This window comes from Zeus faber (assembly GCF_960531495.2).
Source record: "Zeus faber genome assembly, chromosome: 4".
Lineage (NCBI taxonomy): Eukaryota > Metazoa > Chordata > Actinopteri > Zeiformes > Zeidae > Zeus > Zeus faber.
The window spans coordinates 12,872,703-12,890,064 of record NC_137191.1 but is presented as its reverse complement, the minus strand read 5'-3'; the positions used below and the strand labels follow the sequence as shown (position 1 = coordinate 12,890,064).

Here is a 17,362-nt window from a genome sequence, read left to right as displayed (position 1 = left end):
TGGACAGATGGACAGATGGACAGATGGATAGATAGATAGATATTCACCATGGTTGCGAGTTGCAAGAAGTAAAGCTGTGTGCGTGTGTGTGTATAGAGGGAGCTGGAGAAGAAAGTGGCTCAGAAAGTTTGCTGCTCGCTGGTCTATCAAGTGCTGCAGGGGGTGCACACCCCGGAGCGGGCCATCTCGCCCGTGGAGCTGGACGTCACTGAAGAGCAGGAGTTCCTCTGGAGGAACCCCAAGGTGCAGAGACACGATGAATGGTCCGCAGACATCTCACCGTATATCCTGAACCTGAACCTTAACTCATCAAGCTTTGTCGACACCTCGGGTCCGGTTCCGTGTCGACACCGCGGGTTGTATAACTCTCCAAAGCCTTTCCATTTAGAGCAGGGGGGAGAAAAACTCCTAAAAGACGCCTGGATCGGACTAAACACAACCGAAAAGCTCTTCCCAGCTTTAAAGTTGGTATCGATCAGCTGTTTGCTTCCTGATCCTTCATGTTTGGCTACGAATGGATCTTCACATTGTTCACAATAAAATGACCTTATAATAGACTTATTTAGCCTCTTGGTTTGTGCGACATTTAGTTGAATGCAGTGCGGGCCTTCATCGGTCCATAATAGCTCCCGCTGAATTGGACTTACTTGCATGTCCACATCTGTTTTTTGCATGACAGTGGTGCTATCGCTTCACTAATTTCAACATTATTCCATCCGCTAATAATAACTTACCATTACTAATCTCCGATGCCAGTCAAACTGTCGCCATCGCCCCGCGCAAACGAGGATCTTTTGGCAGGACGGTGAAGCAGGGTCATGGTGGTAATTGCGTTAATCAGAGGGATAATTCAATTTGTCCGGCGAATATGGCGCAGGGCCTGAATCCATTCGCCTGATTCAATTGCCCCTGGACATGAAAGGGAGGGAGAGAGAGAGAGAGAGACGGGTGAAATGCAGAGCAAGAAGTGAGTCCTCCGTAATTACAGAAGATATCTCCTAAAATTGGGAGAGCAGGGTTTTTCAAAACATTTCACTCGTCATTCTGCTCATTATAGCTCTTGTGAAAAGAAGAGCTGCATGGAGGATGACATATAATATTATTCTGATGTTATTATCAGGGGCATGGCTTTTTTCACAAATCCATACCAAACACTCCACTATGGGGAGAATCCTCAATGTGCTGTGGAAACAAAATGCAGCCGAGCTTACGCATGCTATTTCTGTCCCATTCCACGTGTTCCAGCTGCAGTATTTTTATGAGCCAGTTGAGGGGCTCAAGAGACTGTGGAAAGAAGTTGCTCCAGAAGAAAATGACTGGGATCTCTCTGTTGAAACGCTGAGACAGGTAGGAGCAGCTAGGAAGTAAGAAATACCCACATGCGAGTTCCCCACATGTGGGATCGGAGTTGATGCATGTTTGATATTGCATTGATATTTGATTCTGATTTGATTTCATATTTGGGATAAAAACCAATGCCTTTTGTTAACTAATGTCGGACACCAGTGCCATACTTGAGAGCGCTTAGACCGCGCAGCCTACTGTGAAGGAAAGCATTATATAGTAGACAAACTTCGACTTGCCTCTCTTCATCCTCCACCTCTACGTAGGCGGTGCTGTATCTGCCCAGGGAGGGTCCAGACCCGGAGTCAGACCTAGAGTCAGATCACCAACCCCTGACCAGAGACTGGGCTCTGGGCGAGCTCAACGCCCTGCTCCTGGAACTGACACAGCTGCCCTTTAAACCAGTGCCACAAACAAAGTCAGCCATAGGGTGAGGCGTGCACACGCGACACAAACACACACAAATACACACAACAAATGCTTTTCCCTTTGAGTCTGCTCTCTGTGTCTCTTTGTTTTGTCTCCTTGCCTCGCTCCTCAGTTTTGTTTATTGTATTTTAAGATGAATTTGGTATAAATGGAGCTAGAAATTAAACATTATTATTATTATTATTATTATTATTATTATTATTATTATTATTATTATTATTATTGTTATTATTATTATTATTAATAATAATATTAGGGGTCCATCCCTGAGAGCTATGGACATGGTTGAGGTGTAGGTCAGAACCGGGACGTTAGAGACATTATTATTATTATTATTATTATCATTATTATTATTATTATAATAATAATGATGATAATAAGAAGAAGAAGAAGAAGAACAAGAAGAACAAGAAGAACAAGAACAAGAACAAGAACAAGAAGAATCTTTTTATTAATCAAATATTTTTCATCTTTTTTTATTATTATTGCCAATTGTTATTGCTCTTGTTTTTATTATTATTATTCTCCTTGGAATTTTTCGAGCTTAAAGTGTCTGGAAGATGGCAACCGCTGGATCCACGGACACGGTTTTTGTGAAAAACCGATTACATTTTAAGTAGCCCGAACGTTCATGCATTGCGGACAGGGCAAGGTTCGAAAGCTTCCGGTCGGGTGGTGGAGCGAGATGAGGGTGTGGAGTAGGACGCTTTTTGACATCATCATCCAATTAATTGTATGCGTGCAGGTTGTGGCTCCAAACGCGAGCTGCATAGTGTGCACTCCATCGCCCTTTAGTGGTTACAAACTGTGCATTTGTAGGTGTCTGTGCCTGTTTGAGGTCAGCGGGCCTTTTTTCGATTGACATTTTATCACTTTTGCTCTTTTTGTAAATGAAGGTATTCTTTTCGGGTCTAACCCCGTGTTGGATGCTGCGTTGTGTCCCCCCTTACTTTGCGGGATTCCAGGACAAACAAACCACACAAACCGGAGGGAGTCCGTGATGCGTTTCATGCACTCGGAACGCATCAGAAAACTAGGACCCGGAAAATTATAAATAATGTCAGAAAGACGTCACTCCGTCATTGTTGCCCCACATGACATCAAACGGTTACGCTCCCGTCACTACATCATCATTGCCCAACGCAGCACCAGAGGGTCCCCTGTCCATCACTGAGTGTGCGGCTCTATTTCCACAGACAACACGGTGAGGTATAACAATGGGAAAGTTCTGTTTTACAAGCAAAACATGGACGCTTGCTTTAAAGACAGGAGGGCTGCGCTGTGCAGACCGCAAAGTGGTTGCTCTACGAGACGAGCAACCAGAGGGCCACGAACAGGGGAGAGCCGATGGCGGCGGCGTTCAACGTAAACTCTGAAAATCATGCAGCCTTTCAGAGAACCCAGGAAACTGTAATACGTACCAAACATGACTAAATTGGACCCTGTGTATTGCCGCATGCAGCTATATTATTATTATTATTATTGGTTTTTTTTATTATAAATATATTTTTCAAATTATTATTAACTATTATTATGCTCATGAGAGCTCTTTGGGTCTTTCACTTGAAAATAAGAGGTGTATGAATAATAATAATAATAATAATAATAATAATAATGTTTTTTTATTGTTATTGTTATTATTCTTATTGTTAATCTTATTATGTCAAAGCTAGTCTTTTCACCATATGGGTTGTGTGGCGGCGCCCTCTACAGGCGGCAGTTGTGGAGGGAGCTGCTGGACGGTCTGACGACTGAGGACATGTGGGTCAGACACGTGCTGGGCCTGCCGGAGACGGAGACGTGGACCAGTGCAACACCTGAAGAACAACCCGCTCAAAGCCGTGAGCATAACACAAACTTCAGGGGAGGAGGGAAGCAGATCACCGATCTGCAAAAGGTTGTAAATGTCCTCACGCGTTTTCACCTTCCAGTGTTAGAGGAGGACAAGAGCGAGGAAATGGGAAGAGCAGGCGCCAAGGAGGAGAAGAGGCCAGGGAGTGGAGCAGAGAGGAGGGACAGTAAAGGAAACAAATCACCAGTAAAGGTGGAGTGACACCAACGAAAAAAAAAACCTTTAATGTGTTTGTGTGTGTATGTGTGTTAGGTAGGTGTATCATTTAATGTGTGTATGGGACTAAAAACGGTAAGTGCAACATTGCTGCCAAAGGAAAAAAGTTTTACATTTAAAAAGTTACTTTTTTGCGAGAGTGGTCACAACCAGAGACATTTCCGAACGAACGGCCAATTTTTGTCTCGGTGTGGGGCCCCCTCTCTCCCGTCTCCTCTGCGTTTTGGGCTCTCTGCTGCTTGAGTCACGGGCGAGGTGCAGCCTCTTAGTCACAGGGCGTCATGGTAACACAACACTGTGGAATTGTTCCACCTGCTCTCCCACTGTGTCCACAGTATCAACTGATGGAGCCTGTGTCATGTTTAGCCATCGCTGTGTACACACACACACGCACGCACGCACACACACTCGTGTGCGCACGCACATTGACACACACAACCAGACTGACACACACACACACACACACACACACACACACACACACACACACACAATATAGTCAGATACTACCAGGTGCATTGTTTATATCAGTCCCGCCCTGTAATCAAGCAAAAGAAGGAAACAAGAAAGTTTTTAGAAACGATCCTGTCAGAATGTTCTCATTTTGTGCAGCATATTTCATGAATATGGTTTGGACCTAACCACATGGCGTGCCCATAATTAAACACAGTATTGCTGAAGCACTTTGTGCAGGTCAAAAGAAAATGATAATGACAGTGAAAATATATCATAACATGATGATAATGTTAGGCAGCTGAACTCTCTCTCTCTCTCTCTGTCTCTCTCTCTCTCTCTCCCTCCCGCTCTCCTTTTCTCTCACTGGCGTCAGTGTCCCTCCCACGAGGAGCACGCTCTGAAGAAGGGACGAGGTGAGGAAGAAGGCCCCGGGTATCACGGAGGGAAGGAGTGCTACGACAGCGCGTCCAGCGAGGACATACATCACGATGAGTTGGAAGACACCGTGGAGAAATACCGCACGCACATGCACCAACAGGCGGGTTTCCCCGTTGCCTTTAACGTCGTTTCATATTAGCTTTGGTTTACTTTCATATTGGCGTCTGACTAGTGCGGTAATATATATATTTTTTGCCCTCACACATTATCTGATGACCAATGACCCTGACCTGACCAGCATGTCTGTCTGTCTCTAACAGGTGTATGTGCTGATGGAAGGCTTGGTGGATTCCCTCTGCTGTCTGGTGGATTCTCTTGCAGAGGAGGAGTGAAAGACCTGGGGTTGAATACTTGGATTTAAAATGTCGCTGAAACGGACACATGTGTAAACCATGGGTCACGCTTGCCTTCTTTGGCGTCTGTTCTCCTCAACGGTCAAGTGCAAAATGAACAAAGTTGTTGCCCACTCTCGGGCGGTGTCTAGTAGGCCCACTGATTCACTTTTTGTTGCCCATACGCTATAGCAGGCACAGTGGGTGGATGGTAAATTGATACGATTGGAACTCGGAAGTCACTCGGGTAAATAGTCGTTCGTTCGTTTGTTCGTTCGTTCGTTTGTGCATTTATTTCGTTTTGCTTTGTTTCGTCCGTGACTCGGTATCTGCAGCCAGACACACATACTTCATTGAGCCTAGACTCTCGATTCGTGAGCGAGAAGAGCGACGTGTCCAAACAAGCTCCTTGAGTTTTGATAGAGTGAGTGGGTGAGCAAGGGAATATTCCACAAACTGAGAATAATTACAGAGGACTTAGTTCATGTTGACAGAGTACACTTTGTACACTTTGCATTCCACCTAAATAAATCATTTTGAATGAAGTCAATGGCTTTTGTGATCCACACTTTCCAGTCTTCCGCCTAAAAAACAACAATTTTCTCAGGATTTCCCCCCGTGCACCTGCATCAAACGGACGAGGAGCTGGAAAATCCAACGAATCGTTTATTTATTTTTAAGAACATTTTTTTTTTTTTTTTTTACCGAGTCACTCGTCGGGAACCGAATCCGACGACGCGGAGCCGAACCTCTCGGTCGCAGCCTCCGCGCGGGCGTGCTGCGCGTGCACGGCGGGTTCTCCTCGGCGTCCTCTGCGGATTTCGCGACCGCGCGCCCGGTTCCCGTCATCGAGGCTGCCGAGCGCCCCGTCCCCGGCGCCCACCCCCCCCCCCCCCCCGACTCCCCCGGCTCCCCCGGCTCCCCCCCCCCCGCTCCTCTCGGATCCGGGCCGGTCCCTCATCCCGCCCCCTCCCACACGGGGCTCCCGGAGCAGAAGATGCGGCGGCCGCAGGTCTAGGTGTCGGCCCGTTCCGCCGGTGCTGGTTCAAGTGCGACTCACCCGAGGGGAGTTATTTATCGACGCGGACTGGACGTGGTCGTGTGCGGCGGCGGAGATGCTGAGTGTCCGCGGCGAGACGGGAGCGGTGAGCGATGGGTGAGGTGAGAGATGTGCGTTTTAAATGTCTCCATGTCAACACAGAAAGTAGGCAAATACTGGCCTGCCTTTTAGATAGATAGATAGATAGATAGATAGATAGATAGATAGATAGATAGATAGATAGACAGACAGACAGACAGATAGATAGATAGATAGATAGATAGATCACATCAAAACAATAATCAATAATAAAGAAATAAAGTAGAAATAAAATGGCAATATACAGGAAACAAAAAAAAATCAACAAATGAAGGCTTTGCGGGCTACATGCGCACATCATGCGCACATGTGCCTATTACAATAGCTACTACACACTGTACGCTGATGGGAACCTACACTTGCACACTTGCGGAGGGGGCGTGTGTGTGTGTGTGTGTGTGTGTGTGTGTGCGTGCGTGTGTGCGTGTGCGTGTGTGTGTGTGCGGGCGCGCTGGGGGGGGGGGGGGTAAACGCCCTCTATCGCCACCTACGTCCACCTGCACATGTATTCACACCTCAAACGTGGATAAGCAGGTGACGTCATGTGACTGTGGAGTCCAACAATAAAGTGTGGATCGGACGCGTCCATTCAAGCCGGGTGTGGAAAATTACCATTCCGCCTGCCGCGCAAGATTTGCACCCGGGATTTGATTTGGCCCGAAGGTCTCCGTCTGCAGCGTGGGCGATGTGGCGGAAAAGTGATACTGGGTTGTAGCTGCTGATGTGTCGGTTCTTCTCGGTGCCCTTCATCTTCTCGTCCCGGCCTCTGTCCCACGTGCACCATGTGAAGGCTCTGCTGATGCGTGGGCTTCTGCAGGACCAGGCATCCACTGGCCTGGTCTAGGTGATCCAGGGCTTTTATTGTGCAGAATAATGAATGTTGTATAAAATGATCATTGATGCACATTAACGGTAAAAAACAGCAAAATAAAAAGAATCCAAACGAATGAGGTGTCGGACTAAACAGAGATGTGTGAGGGGTAATAAGGGACGATGCACTGTGGGCAGAGAAAGGGTAAAATAAATGCTTTTACTAGAAAGAAACGCTTGTATTCTATTGGTATTTTCCTTTCCATGTATTTTTCAGGTATTATGTTTTTCTGTTTTTATTGTACTTCAACAGGAACACATACCATGGTCTCCTATTACAAACGGTTCCAAGAGAAACGCCATGAAATTCAGGTTGCAAAAGCGCATTTTATTCAAATGACATACCATTTTGAACACTCAACCTTTAGGATAAAGATTTGGTGGGCGGCGAAGAGAGCATTAAACAACATGGGCCAGAAACATTTACACACAGCACATCTCCAGCTTTCCTTCCATCCCAGCTGGAAACGAGCACCACTCATTACTCTGGGCTCATTTTTTTTTTTCCTCAAATCCAAACACTTTGTTTCTGATATTTCTAACAGTGTAGAGTTGGCTACAGCCAGACAGTTGTTGGATGGTCCATGTAAAAAAATAAAAGAAAAATAAATCAGTTTCCAATTTTAGTGGGACAGTGATTAATGAATGATTTTTTTTTACCCTAGATGAGGTTTGGTTTAGTAGGTTAATTGCTAACTGTGTCAGTCAAAGCTCTCCAGCTCCCAACAAGGAAGAACAACCACAGGGCGCTTAATGACAGATTCCCTCGTGTCCTTGCAGAAATATGAATTTGAAAGTGGAAAATGGGCTGTGTGCGCACAGGTGCGCAAGTGTGTGCTGGCCTCAATAAAACCAGGATGCTTGGATGCGAGACACCTGAGCCGCTCCTTTATAACCCACTTCCTTTTTACCCAATGCATTGTTCATTTATTATATTTGGCAAAACTTGAACTCAAGGCAATTAAACACACACAAAGAAGGGTGAAGAAGAAAAGTGGTTTGAATGGTGCAAAAGGTTTTAGAGCAGATGCTTTGGAGCATCTTCTCGGGATGTGATGCATCTTTTCGAAGGCCTGATATTTGAGGTGGAAGAACCAAAAAAGTTCAAAGGAGACCTCAACTCTGTTGTGCTGGCTATCGTCAATCAATCCCATTAATTAGGCCCAATTAGCTCTTAATGCACCAGGGATTAGTTTGCTGAGAATTTTGTGTAGACGCGTATAATTTGATGAAGCTTCTCTCTTTCTCTCCCTCTCTCTCGCCCTCCCTCTCTCTCTCTCTCTCCCTCTCTCTGCCTGTCTTTCTCGCAGCAGCAGCCTAGCTGGCTCTCCAGCCCGACCCTAGAGGACCTCCCCACCCGCTCCTCCTCCATCCACCTGCTGAGGGTTTGCTGCTGACTTTCTCAGTCCAGGTCGTGCCTCCGTTCACTCCATCACAATGACCACCTCAGCCCTCCGCCGGCAGGTGAAGAACATCGTACACAACTACTCAGAGGCGGAGATCAAGGTATCAACAAGTAGCTTGTGGTTTTAGGTTTTTATCAGGTTTTTATTTCAGTTTTCGAGTCTTCGACTTCTCAGTGGTTTTGGTTTTGTGGCGGCATCCCAGTGAGGCTTCGGTCAGGGTGTTCCTGTGTTGAGGTTAATTCCTCAAATATCAATGTGAATATGAATTCAAAAGCGGGGTCTCCCTTCTGCAGGTCCGGGAGGCCACCTCCAATGATCCGTGGGGACCCTCCTCGTCGCTCATGTCCGAAATCGCCGATCTCACCTTCAATGTGGTGGCGTTCACCGAGGTGATGGGAATGATTTGGAAACGCCTCAATGACAGCGGCAAGAACTGGAGACATGTCTACAAGGTGAGACCTTTCTCCTCTTCGCCGTTTGTCAAAAGCGCCTTCTGAATTTCATTTTTTATTTGGATGGCGTGCGCTTGAACTTCTAGCTTCTAACATGGAATTCAGCTTGACTGTCACCCGGTATTCATGTCTCCCCTCCATTGTCGTCTTCTCTAAATTCCTCCGCGGTCACACTCATTGTAAATTGCTTTGTGTAAGTTCCTCGTCTACATTCAGAAAGATGTGATTGCAGTTATAGCATTGGGGAGCAGATCAGCTATGTAATCGATATTCTATTTCAGGCCCTGACTCTGCTGGACTACCTGCTGAAGACGGGTTCAGAGAGAGTCGCCCAACAGTGTCGTGAGAATGCGTTCACCATACAGGTATTGGCAGGACGCCGGAGTCGAGCCTCACCAAAATCAACCCCCTTAGGGATGTACTGTAAGGGGTTAATAGTGAATCACGATTGTAAACTGGAAAAAAATATAATAGTCCAAAAATTCCCAGCTTTTCTGTCAAACTGTTTTATCGTGCAACTTCTAAAATATAGATTTTCGGCAACAAACAGGGGTGGCCCTCTTCTTAACTTGAACCCTTTGTAGTGCATGCTTTAAAGCCCTTGCCACCATTCTTGAGCGTTATTATTCCATTTAGAAAACCTAACCTAAACCTGATGTCTGAACTCCCGCTGCCTCCGTTTGGTTCAGACCCTGCGAGACTTTCAGTACGTGGACCGCGACGGCAGAGACCAGGGGTCCAACGTGAGGGAGAAGGCCCGGCAGCTGGCTGCGCTGCTCCGGGACGAGGAGCGGCTCCGCCAGGAGAGGTGCCAGGCGCTGAAGACCAAGGAGCGAATGGCCGGGGGAGGCAGCGGAGGAGGAGGAGGAGGAGGAGGAGGAGGCAGCGGAGGAGGAGGAGGAGGAGGAGGAATAGGAGGAGGAGGAGGAGGGGGAGGAGGCAGCGGAGGAGGAGGAGGAGGAGGAGGAGGCGGAGGAGGAGGAGGGGCAGGAGGGGTGTACGGAGGCGTGCCCCCGTCCTACCACCCCGGCAGGCGGACCAGCCAGCCCAGCATGGCGGTGCTCTACGGGGAGGAGTTCAGCCGCTCCAGAGGCTCGCCGTCCTCCTTTAACTGTAAGTGAGTGTTGGTGTGTTGGAGAATTCTTCCCGCGTGGTCGGTGTGGTTAACCTGCCCGCTACAGGAAAACAAACTAAGAGTATTAAAGATTTTTTTTGTTAGATATTATTTGGTGTCCATGCAATAGTATTGGAAGATGACATGAAACCAGGATCAAAACAATCATTTGCGCACATTCTCCAATGGCGGGGATGTCTCGTGAATGAATCACTGGGAAGTTAACTATTAATCATTATGCTAGGGACCCCCCAGAACCACTTAAAGGACCCCTGGTGGTGCCTGGACCTCACGTTGAGAGTGACCGGTCCCTCTGTTGAACAAATAGAAGTGCATGGTATAAGGAAAACAGAGCATCCTCATAAACGCGCCGCGTGACTCAGACCATGCGTTCAGGTGTATCCATCGCAGCGCATCGAGCAAGCTCCATCCCTTCGCTCAAAGTTTTCCTCCGCCCTTCCTCCCTTTCTACCTGTCTTTTTTCCATCACCTCTTCCTCCTGCGCGCCCAGCGTCGTCGTCGTCTCCTCGCGCGGCCTCGGACCTGGAGCAGGCTCGTCCTCAGACCAGCGGCGAGGAGGAGCTGCAGCTGCAGCTGGCCCTGGCCATGAGCCGCGAGGAGAGCCAGAAGGTAGAGACACGTGGACAAACGCTGACCAGCAGGCAGCCGTGTGCGCCCTCTGCGCGACCGTGTGAGCCGTCCCCCGCTTCCGTCCCGCCCTCACAGCCCGGCGTCGGCTTTACTCTCCCCTTCTAGCAATGCAGCGTACCCGTGTACAGTATGTTTGTGTTAAATGTTTTAGGCGTGCTGCCCGCCCACCTTCTTCTAGCTTGCCCTTCTGTTACCATAGCGATGAATGAAGTCACACGGCCGCCTGAAGCCACGGCAGAGAGGAGAGCGAGCCGGTGCACGCAGTCATTTAAAGACGTTCACATTCTGTATTCACTACAGGTTTCCCAAAAACTCCCAATTTGACTTATTCTCTCCACTTGTCGGTTAATGTGTGCTCACATCCTCTCGCTTTCCACACTCTCTTCAACCCCAGCGTCTCACCCGCTCCCAGAAGGCTCTTGATCAGTATGACCACAGCGTACTCTCTTTATCATCGCTTGCTCGTAGGGCTCTCTCTGTTTTTTTGCAAAATTTGCTTCTAAACCCTGTTGAAGGTGTGTGTTTGTCTGTGTTTCTCCCTTTGCTGCACTATGTCTACTAAATATTTAAACCGCTTAAAGTGTTGCCAGTGCTGCTATTTCATCAGTTTGGACCCGCCGGTGTACCTCCGTGCCTATAAGTGTTTGTCTACAGCGGTTGCCATGGTGATTACAGTATGTCATAATGCCGCCTCTGCAGGAGCAGCGCTGTCGCCAAGGAGACAATTCGCTGTTACAGAAGGCCCTGGATGAGAGCCGGCGAGAGAGCCAATCAGGGGCGCAGGAGGTGATTGTAAAACTGTTTGTGTGTGTGTGTGTGTGTGTGTGTGTGTGTGTGTGTTTGTGTGTGTGTGTGTGTGTGTGTGTGTGTGTGTGTGTGTGTGTGTGTGTGTCTGCGTGTGTGCGTGTGCGTGTGCGTGTGCGTGTGTGTGTGTGTGTGTGTGGGTGTGTGTGTGTGCATGTCCATTTATGGCTTGTTTAAGTGTGTTTCTGCTTGGCATGGTTAGTGGAAGACACCTGTGTGTGGTGAGGGTTCTTGTTATATTGCATTACATTATGTCGTTTAGCAGACACTGTCATCCAAAGCGTCTTGCAACAAGTATATTCGTCAAACAACCGTTCATGAGGAGTCCAGGTGTATCCTAAATACTGTACATTACCTTACATTAAGTCACGTCATTGACCAGAGAAGAACCTGGCCATCGGTAAAAATGGAAGGGGCAGTTCCATTTAGCACTCTGTAAGGGAGGGAGTCCCGGCGCCTTCAATTTGATGCAGGCCACGAAAAGAAGTGGGAGAATTGGACCAGCAGCTGGGATGGACAGTGGAGAGGAGCGTAAAGCTTTAAAACCAGACTGGCGAGGCTCCGGCTATTTTGAGGAAGACGGAGTCCATTATGGGGTGCTCGGAGGCTCGCTCGGTGTCTCGCGATGTGTATTTGTGTGTGATTAGGGAGAGTGAAGCCAGGGAAAGACGGTTCGACCTGCTTAGCAGATGACGTGTAGAGAGGAATTGGACAGCGCTCCGAGGGGGAATGAGGTGTACGCAGAATGATAATGACGCTCCGTCTTGTCTAACCTTGAGCTCAGCACGTTTCCCTGAAAGCAGCTCCATCCTCAGCGCTTATGTAGAGGCTCTGCACCGTGCGATTTTTTTTAGTTGTGTGTGAGAAGGAGCCTGAATTCATATCTCGAATCACAACATCCGCCTCAGCAAACATTTCATTGTTTCAAGAGTCAACAGTGTACCCTAGTTTATGATTTTGCTTATTATATAACTTCTAATATTTTCATTTATAATATTCTGATTCATTTCATTATTTTTGGACGAAACATTTATTTCATCAGCGACATATATTACTGTATGCCAGTGTCAATGAGTTTGTGAAAAATTGAAAAAAAAAAAAAAAATCCACGTCTTATCCATGCCCCATGCAGTCTGCCATGCTGGACCTGGTGAACATTTTTGGCCCCTCCTCCGAGGCCCCGCCGCCCTCCCATGACCCTTGGAACTCAGCCCGCCACCCCCCCTCCGAAATCAACTCGGACCCGTGGGACTCTGTGGGTGCGTTGGCAATCTGCTTGTTTTGTCGTCTTGTTTCATTTTCATTTCTCTTAATCGTACACTCGAACAAATTCTGCCGTGTGACCATGCGGCGGTTTCATCTGAAGGGAAATGTCTTCTGTCCGTCTCAGGAGCTGTCCACTCCAGCACCCCGGTGCCTGGCAGTCCGTGGAAGGCTCCAGCCTCGACCGCCAACGTGCCCAACCCGTGGGCTCCATCTTCGGCCTCGCCCACAGACCCCTGGGACGCACAGCCCGACTCCTCCAGCCCCGCCCACCCCGGGTGGGAGAGCCCGTCTCACTCAGGTACATTTTAGGCATAAAATGGCAACGGGGGTTTTGCGTCACACAAGGCTGTATTTGTCGCCTCCCTATTTGTAACATTCATGGACGGGATATCAATAAGACATAGTACATTCTTTGGAGAGTATCTGGTGTGGGGACAGAGGGATGACTAAAAGAGTCATCTGAAGGAAGGCTGGGCCCATGCGGACCTTAGAGTAGAGCCTCTGCTCCCCGACATTGATAGAAGCCAGTTTAGGTGGTTTGGGTATCTGGTACCAGACCAACACCATGTCTGACTGCGAGGGCAACCACAGGGTAGACCCAGGAAGCTCTGCAGGGATTGTCCACCCAGCTGGCCAGGCAAGACCGACAGATGGTCCAGAAGGAGCTGGAAGAAGCGATCGCGGAAAGGCATGTCTGTGCTACTCCCCTCTGGATAAGCCGTTTAGGAGATAGATGGAAGTATTGATGGATGGTTGGATATTCTTTGACACTACTTGAATTTCTGATGCTATTGTTACATCGCCAAAGTGGACTCTACCGATTAGTTGTCGTTTTTGTGACACAGGGCTTCATCAAGCAGACCCATTCTCTGGAGAAAAAGACGACGAGCTTGAAGAAGACGCTCCTCAAGTCATCTTGCCCAAGCTGGTGGGACCCACAGGTAATGGATCCATGGAGAAATAATTGTGTCATGAAAAACTCATTGGACATTAGTAAGACTGCAGACTGTTACCAATTACATTCCTATCCATGAGTGGCGGAGTGCCAATTCCAGGGGGGACGAGGCAGTTAGAACAACATCATACTCACAATCTACACACTGTGTCTGTTTCAATCCAGGGAGTAGTTTACTTCCCTAGGTGTGTGTGTGTGTGTGTGTGCGTGCGTGCGTGCGTGCGTGCGTGCATGTCCGACCAGGGCACGTGCTGCAGAACCTGTGTATGTGTTGAATGATTGAGCGAGCAGCAACACTAAAGAGCCGCCCAACCTAGAGGCTGCGTCCAAGTCCTTGGGACGCTGACTCCAATCGACAACTCTCAGGCGTGTGTCGAAGGCGTATAGGAAAGGTTTGCCTTCAAGTGATAAGCCACCCGTGTTCTATTTTTATTTCCACCTTTAAAAAACCGAACCCTTTGAAAACAGCTCATTTTGTGTAAACGACTTCAGCTGCATCCCTCGCTCCACAACCCCCATCGGTCGTTATTTCTTCCTCTGCAGACTCGGACGCAGATCCGCTTGAGGCCGATGCCGACGCCCTGTGGGATGGGAACGCGCCGCCCGATCCGTTCGGGTCCGACGCCTCCGTGAAGGTGCAGGTGAACGGGCGGGGCACGGCCAGTCCGGAGATGTTTGACCTGTCCCAGCTCGCCCCGCCGCTCGGCGCGGCGGCCTCGCGTGTGTGTCGCACCCCGGAGGCCTTCCTGGGGGCCACCGGGGCCTCGCTGGTCAACCTGGACGCCCTGATCCCCGCCAATCCCCCCGGCAAGACGCACAACAACCCCTTCCTCTCAGGTGCCGGAGAGACGCCGCCCGCCCTGGAACCTCACCCGGCTTATTGATCTATTTGCTGAAAATCCATTCTCTGTCTCTCTCTCTCTCTCTCTCTCTCGCTCTCTCTCTCCCTCCACCCAGGTCTGAGCGCTCCCTCCCCGACAAATCCCTTCCACTGCGACCAGCCGCGTCTCACCCTCAACCAGATGCGTCCGTCCTCCACCTCCCCGCTGCCCCCCCACGTGCTGTCCTACAGCCCCTCCCTGCCCCTGCCGCTGCACCGCCGGGACCCCGTCCTCCCGTCCTCCCTCACCCAGCCCTCCAGCGGCCTCACGGACCTCCCCTCCAACCTCCCCCGGCCTCTGCTCCCCCTCTCGCCCGGGCCGGCATCCCGTGCCCACGCACAGACTCACACACACAGCCACAACCCTTTCCTCTGATACCCCCGATTCTCCTCTATACTCTGGTTTGAAGTTTAAAGCGAGGCGTTACGGAAGAGCCCTGTGTTGCTTTTGGGTTTCGTTCTTGTCCTAGGACCGAATGGGATTCTGTATTTCGGTCCGATGTCAGTGTTAAAGTGGAATACGCTCGTGGAGGGAGCTGGATCGTTATCACCTCAGCTGCTAAAACCTTAAAACTCTCGAAGGAAAATTTGTGCGTATGCACAGCATGTGGCCACACACACACACACACACACACAGACAAAGATGCACACACACTGTCACAAAGACACAAATAGTTGCACGCAGAGTTGGACACATGGACACATTTATTGTATAGACAAAAGCACTCACATGCACACACACAAACAGGGTGTTTCCCCGTTTATTAAACTTTTCATCGGCTCCCCACGTCGACCACGACGATCTCCATTGAGCAAAAGATCAAACGGGGAAACGTTGCTTTTTGAAGACCGGGACGACGTCTCCTACTCTGAATGTAGTAACCTCCAGTGTGCACTCGGATCCACCAGGACCCGCCGGGATCCTGCCCGCTGCTGCTGCTGCACCGAGAGCATGAATGCAACCCACCACCGACGCCCTACGCACATCACCCCCGTAAGATACAGCAATGTTCTCCTGATTGCTTCCCTTTTACCCCCTCATAAGGTTTCTTTTTTTTGTTCCGGTTGAGTCAAATAGTATCTGGATGATTGTGGGGCACAATGCAAAAACAAGCTAAATATTGTTAGGGCAAACCTTTTAGGTAATGGGAGATTGCTACTTGGCTCGGGTTTGTTTCCCTGTCGGCGTGCACACTATGCTTTCTACTTTCTGTTCCCTCGACGCACCGGACGTTTTCGTTTCACCATTTCTACTCTGGGGCAAATATCCACATCGGGGCCTACAGTACGAGGAATCGAACCTGGATCCAACCAGCCTAAACCAGACCTAACTGTCTGAACCTGCATCTAATCAGATCACTGATTGTGCGCCACCCGACCCCGTGTGCCTGTCTCAGCAACGTACCCACAATGCATTGCGGCCCGGTCTGTGATTGACATCGTTGAGAAGGACCTCAGGGAGAACACTCTGTCCCTCAGCCAATGAGATTTGACTTTGAACAGAAAGGCATTTATCCCGTAACAAACTGTGTAAAGAAAGAAATCAGTGTTATGATGCATGAAGGTGGAAAACTAAGGCAGAAAGTACGAAAGAGGAGGACGGAAAAGGATGGGAAGCTTGACGTGAGTTTTATTGTGTCCAGCGAGCAGCGGGTGTCACCCCTGTTTTTCCTGCACTTAAGACCCCGAGATAGCGATGGGATGGTTGGCAGTCACTTTACAGAACCTGGACCTGAATGTGAAATACCTGCCTATAAATATACACAAGCTCGGTGCATATTTAACAGAATGATTACCTATATGGACATAAGATATATTATACCAATAAAAGAATGAATGGTGTTTGCATTATACATGTTATTGTCTTGTTCTTTCTTTGAGTGGCATTGTTGTGCCACTGTGTGGGACAGTTTATTTCCAAACCGGTCCAGTGTTTTTCCGTTCTTAGGGGCAAGGAGGTGGCAGGACATGGGCTTGTCAGAGGGAGAGTAAAACGTGAAAAAGTATATGTGGAGCTCTGTTTTGCAGCCATAAGCTATGTTTTTTATTTAAATGTTTTGGTTTTTTTTCATTATTATTTTTTTTCATTAACTACAGTGTATTGTTTTTTAATGAAATGCCCTTTGGTGCTATGTATGTATATGTGTGTAAATTAATGTGTAATTATATACTTTCCTTATCCAGCCAACATACCTTGGCAATGCCGCACCTCCTAGGTACATGCATACAATATTACACAGGAATCCTGTGTTAAATCCCTTATGGGCATAATAAGGGTCCTCCACACAGAGACCAGCCAAAAAACTTCACACAATCACTCTATCAAGTAGTGCCGTCATAAAGCGCCATAAACCAACTCCAATTGGCTTTGTTGGCTACCAAGAAGCAACGCATTGTGCGAGCGATTCCCTCATATATTTAAAGTTCCATTCCAATTAATTATTATTAGGGGTCCAGTATTAGGGGCAAGGATTATTGACTTGTTATTGCTCTGATTTTCATCATTATTTTTCTCCTTGGCATTTTTCGGGCTAAAAGTGTGTGGAACACGACATGGTTGAAGTCTCGTGAGAACCGGGACGTCACAGACATCTCGTGGTTCAAGTTTCATACACATCGATCCACATTTGAAGTGGGAATAAGTGAAAAACTGATAACTTTTTATGGGAAGTAGACAAATGTTCGCCCACGTGCAGAGGTTCTAAAACTTCCGGTCAGGTGGTGGAAGGAGGAAGTCACGCTTTGTGACATCATCATCC

The 17,362-nt window shown here is 48.4% G+C and overlaps 2 protein-coding genes across 2 annotated transcripts in view; both read left to right on the top strand.

Annotated features, from left to right (window-relative positions):
* mycbpap (mycbp associated protein) overlaps positions 1-3,677 on the top strand; it is a gene marked incomplete at both ends in the record, with an annotated part of 10,829 nt that extends 7,152 nt beyond the window's left edge. The window contains 5 exons of the mRNA XM_079999413.1: positions 97-243; positions 1,246-1,347; positions 1,611-1,774; positions 3,487-3,581; positions 3,637-3,677. Of these exons, the coding sequence (XP_079855539.1) occupies positions 97-243; positions 1,246-1,347; positions 1,611-1,774; positions 3,487-3,581; positions 3,637-3,677 (549 nt within the window). The remainder of the gene's footprint in view (positions 1-96; positions 244-1,245; positions 1,348-1,610; positions 1,775-3,486; positions 3,582-3,636) is intronic.
* A 4,835-nt stretch (positions 3,678-8,512) lies between these two features.
* On the top strand, positions 8,513-14,979 carry epn3b (epsin 3b; the record flags this gene model as incomplete). The annotated part of the gene is made up of 11 exons (XM_079999412.1): positions 8,513-8,581; positions 8,775-8,933; positions 9,215-9,298; positions 9,623-10,046; positions 10,559-10,677; positions 11,398-11,484; positions 12,635-12,761; positions 12,896-13,066; positions 13,614-13,709; positions 14,267-14,560; positions 14,681-14,979. The coding sequence occupies 11 exons, from the start codon at positions 8,513-8,515 to the stop codon at positions 14,977-14,979; spliced, it is 1,929 nt and encodes a 642-aa protein (XP_079855538.1).
* Between the last annotated feature and the right edge of the window lie 2,383 nt (positions 14,980-17,362).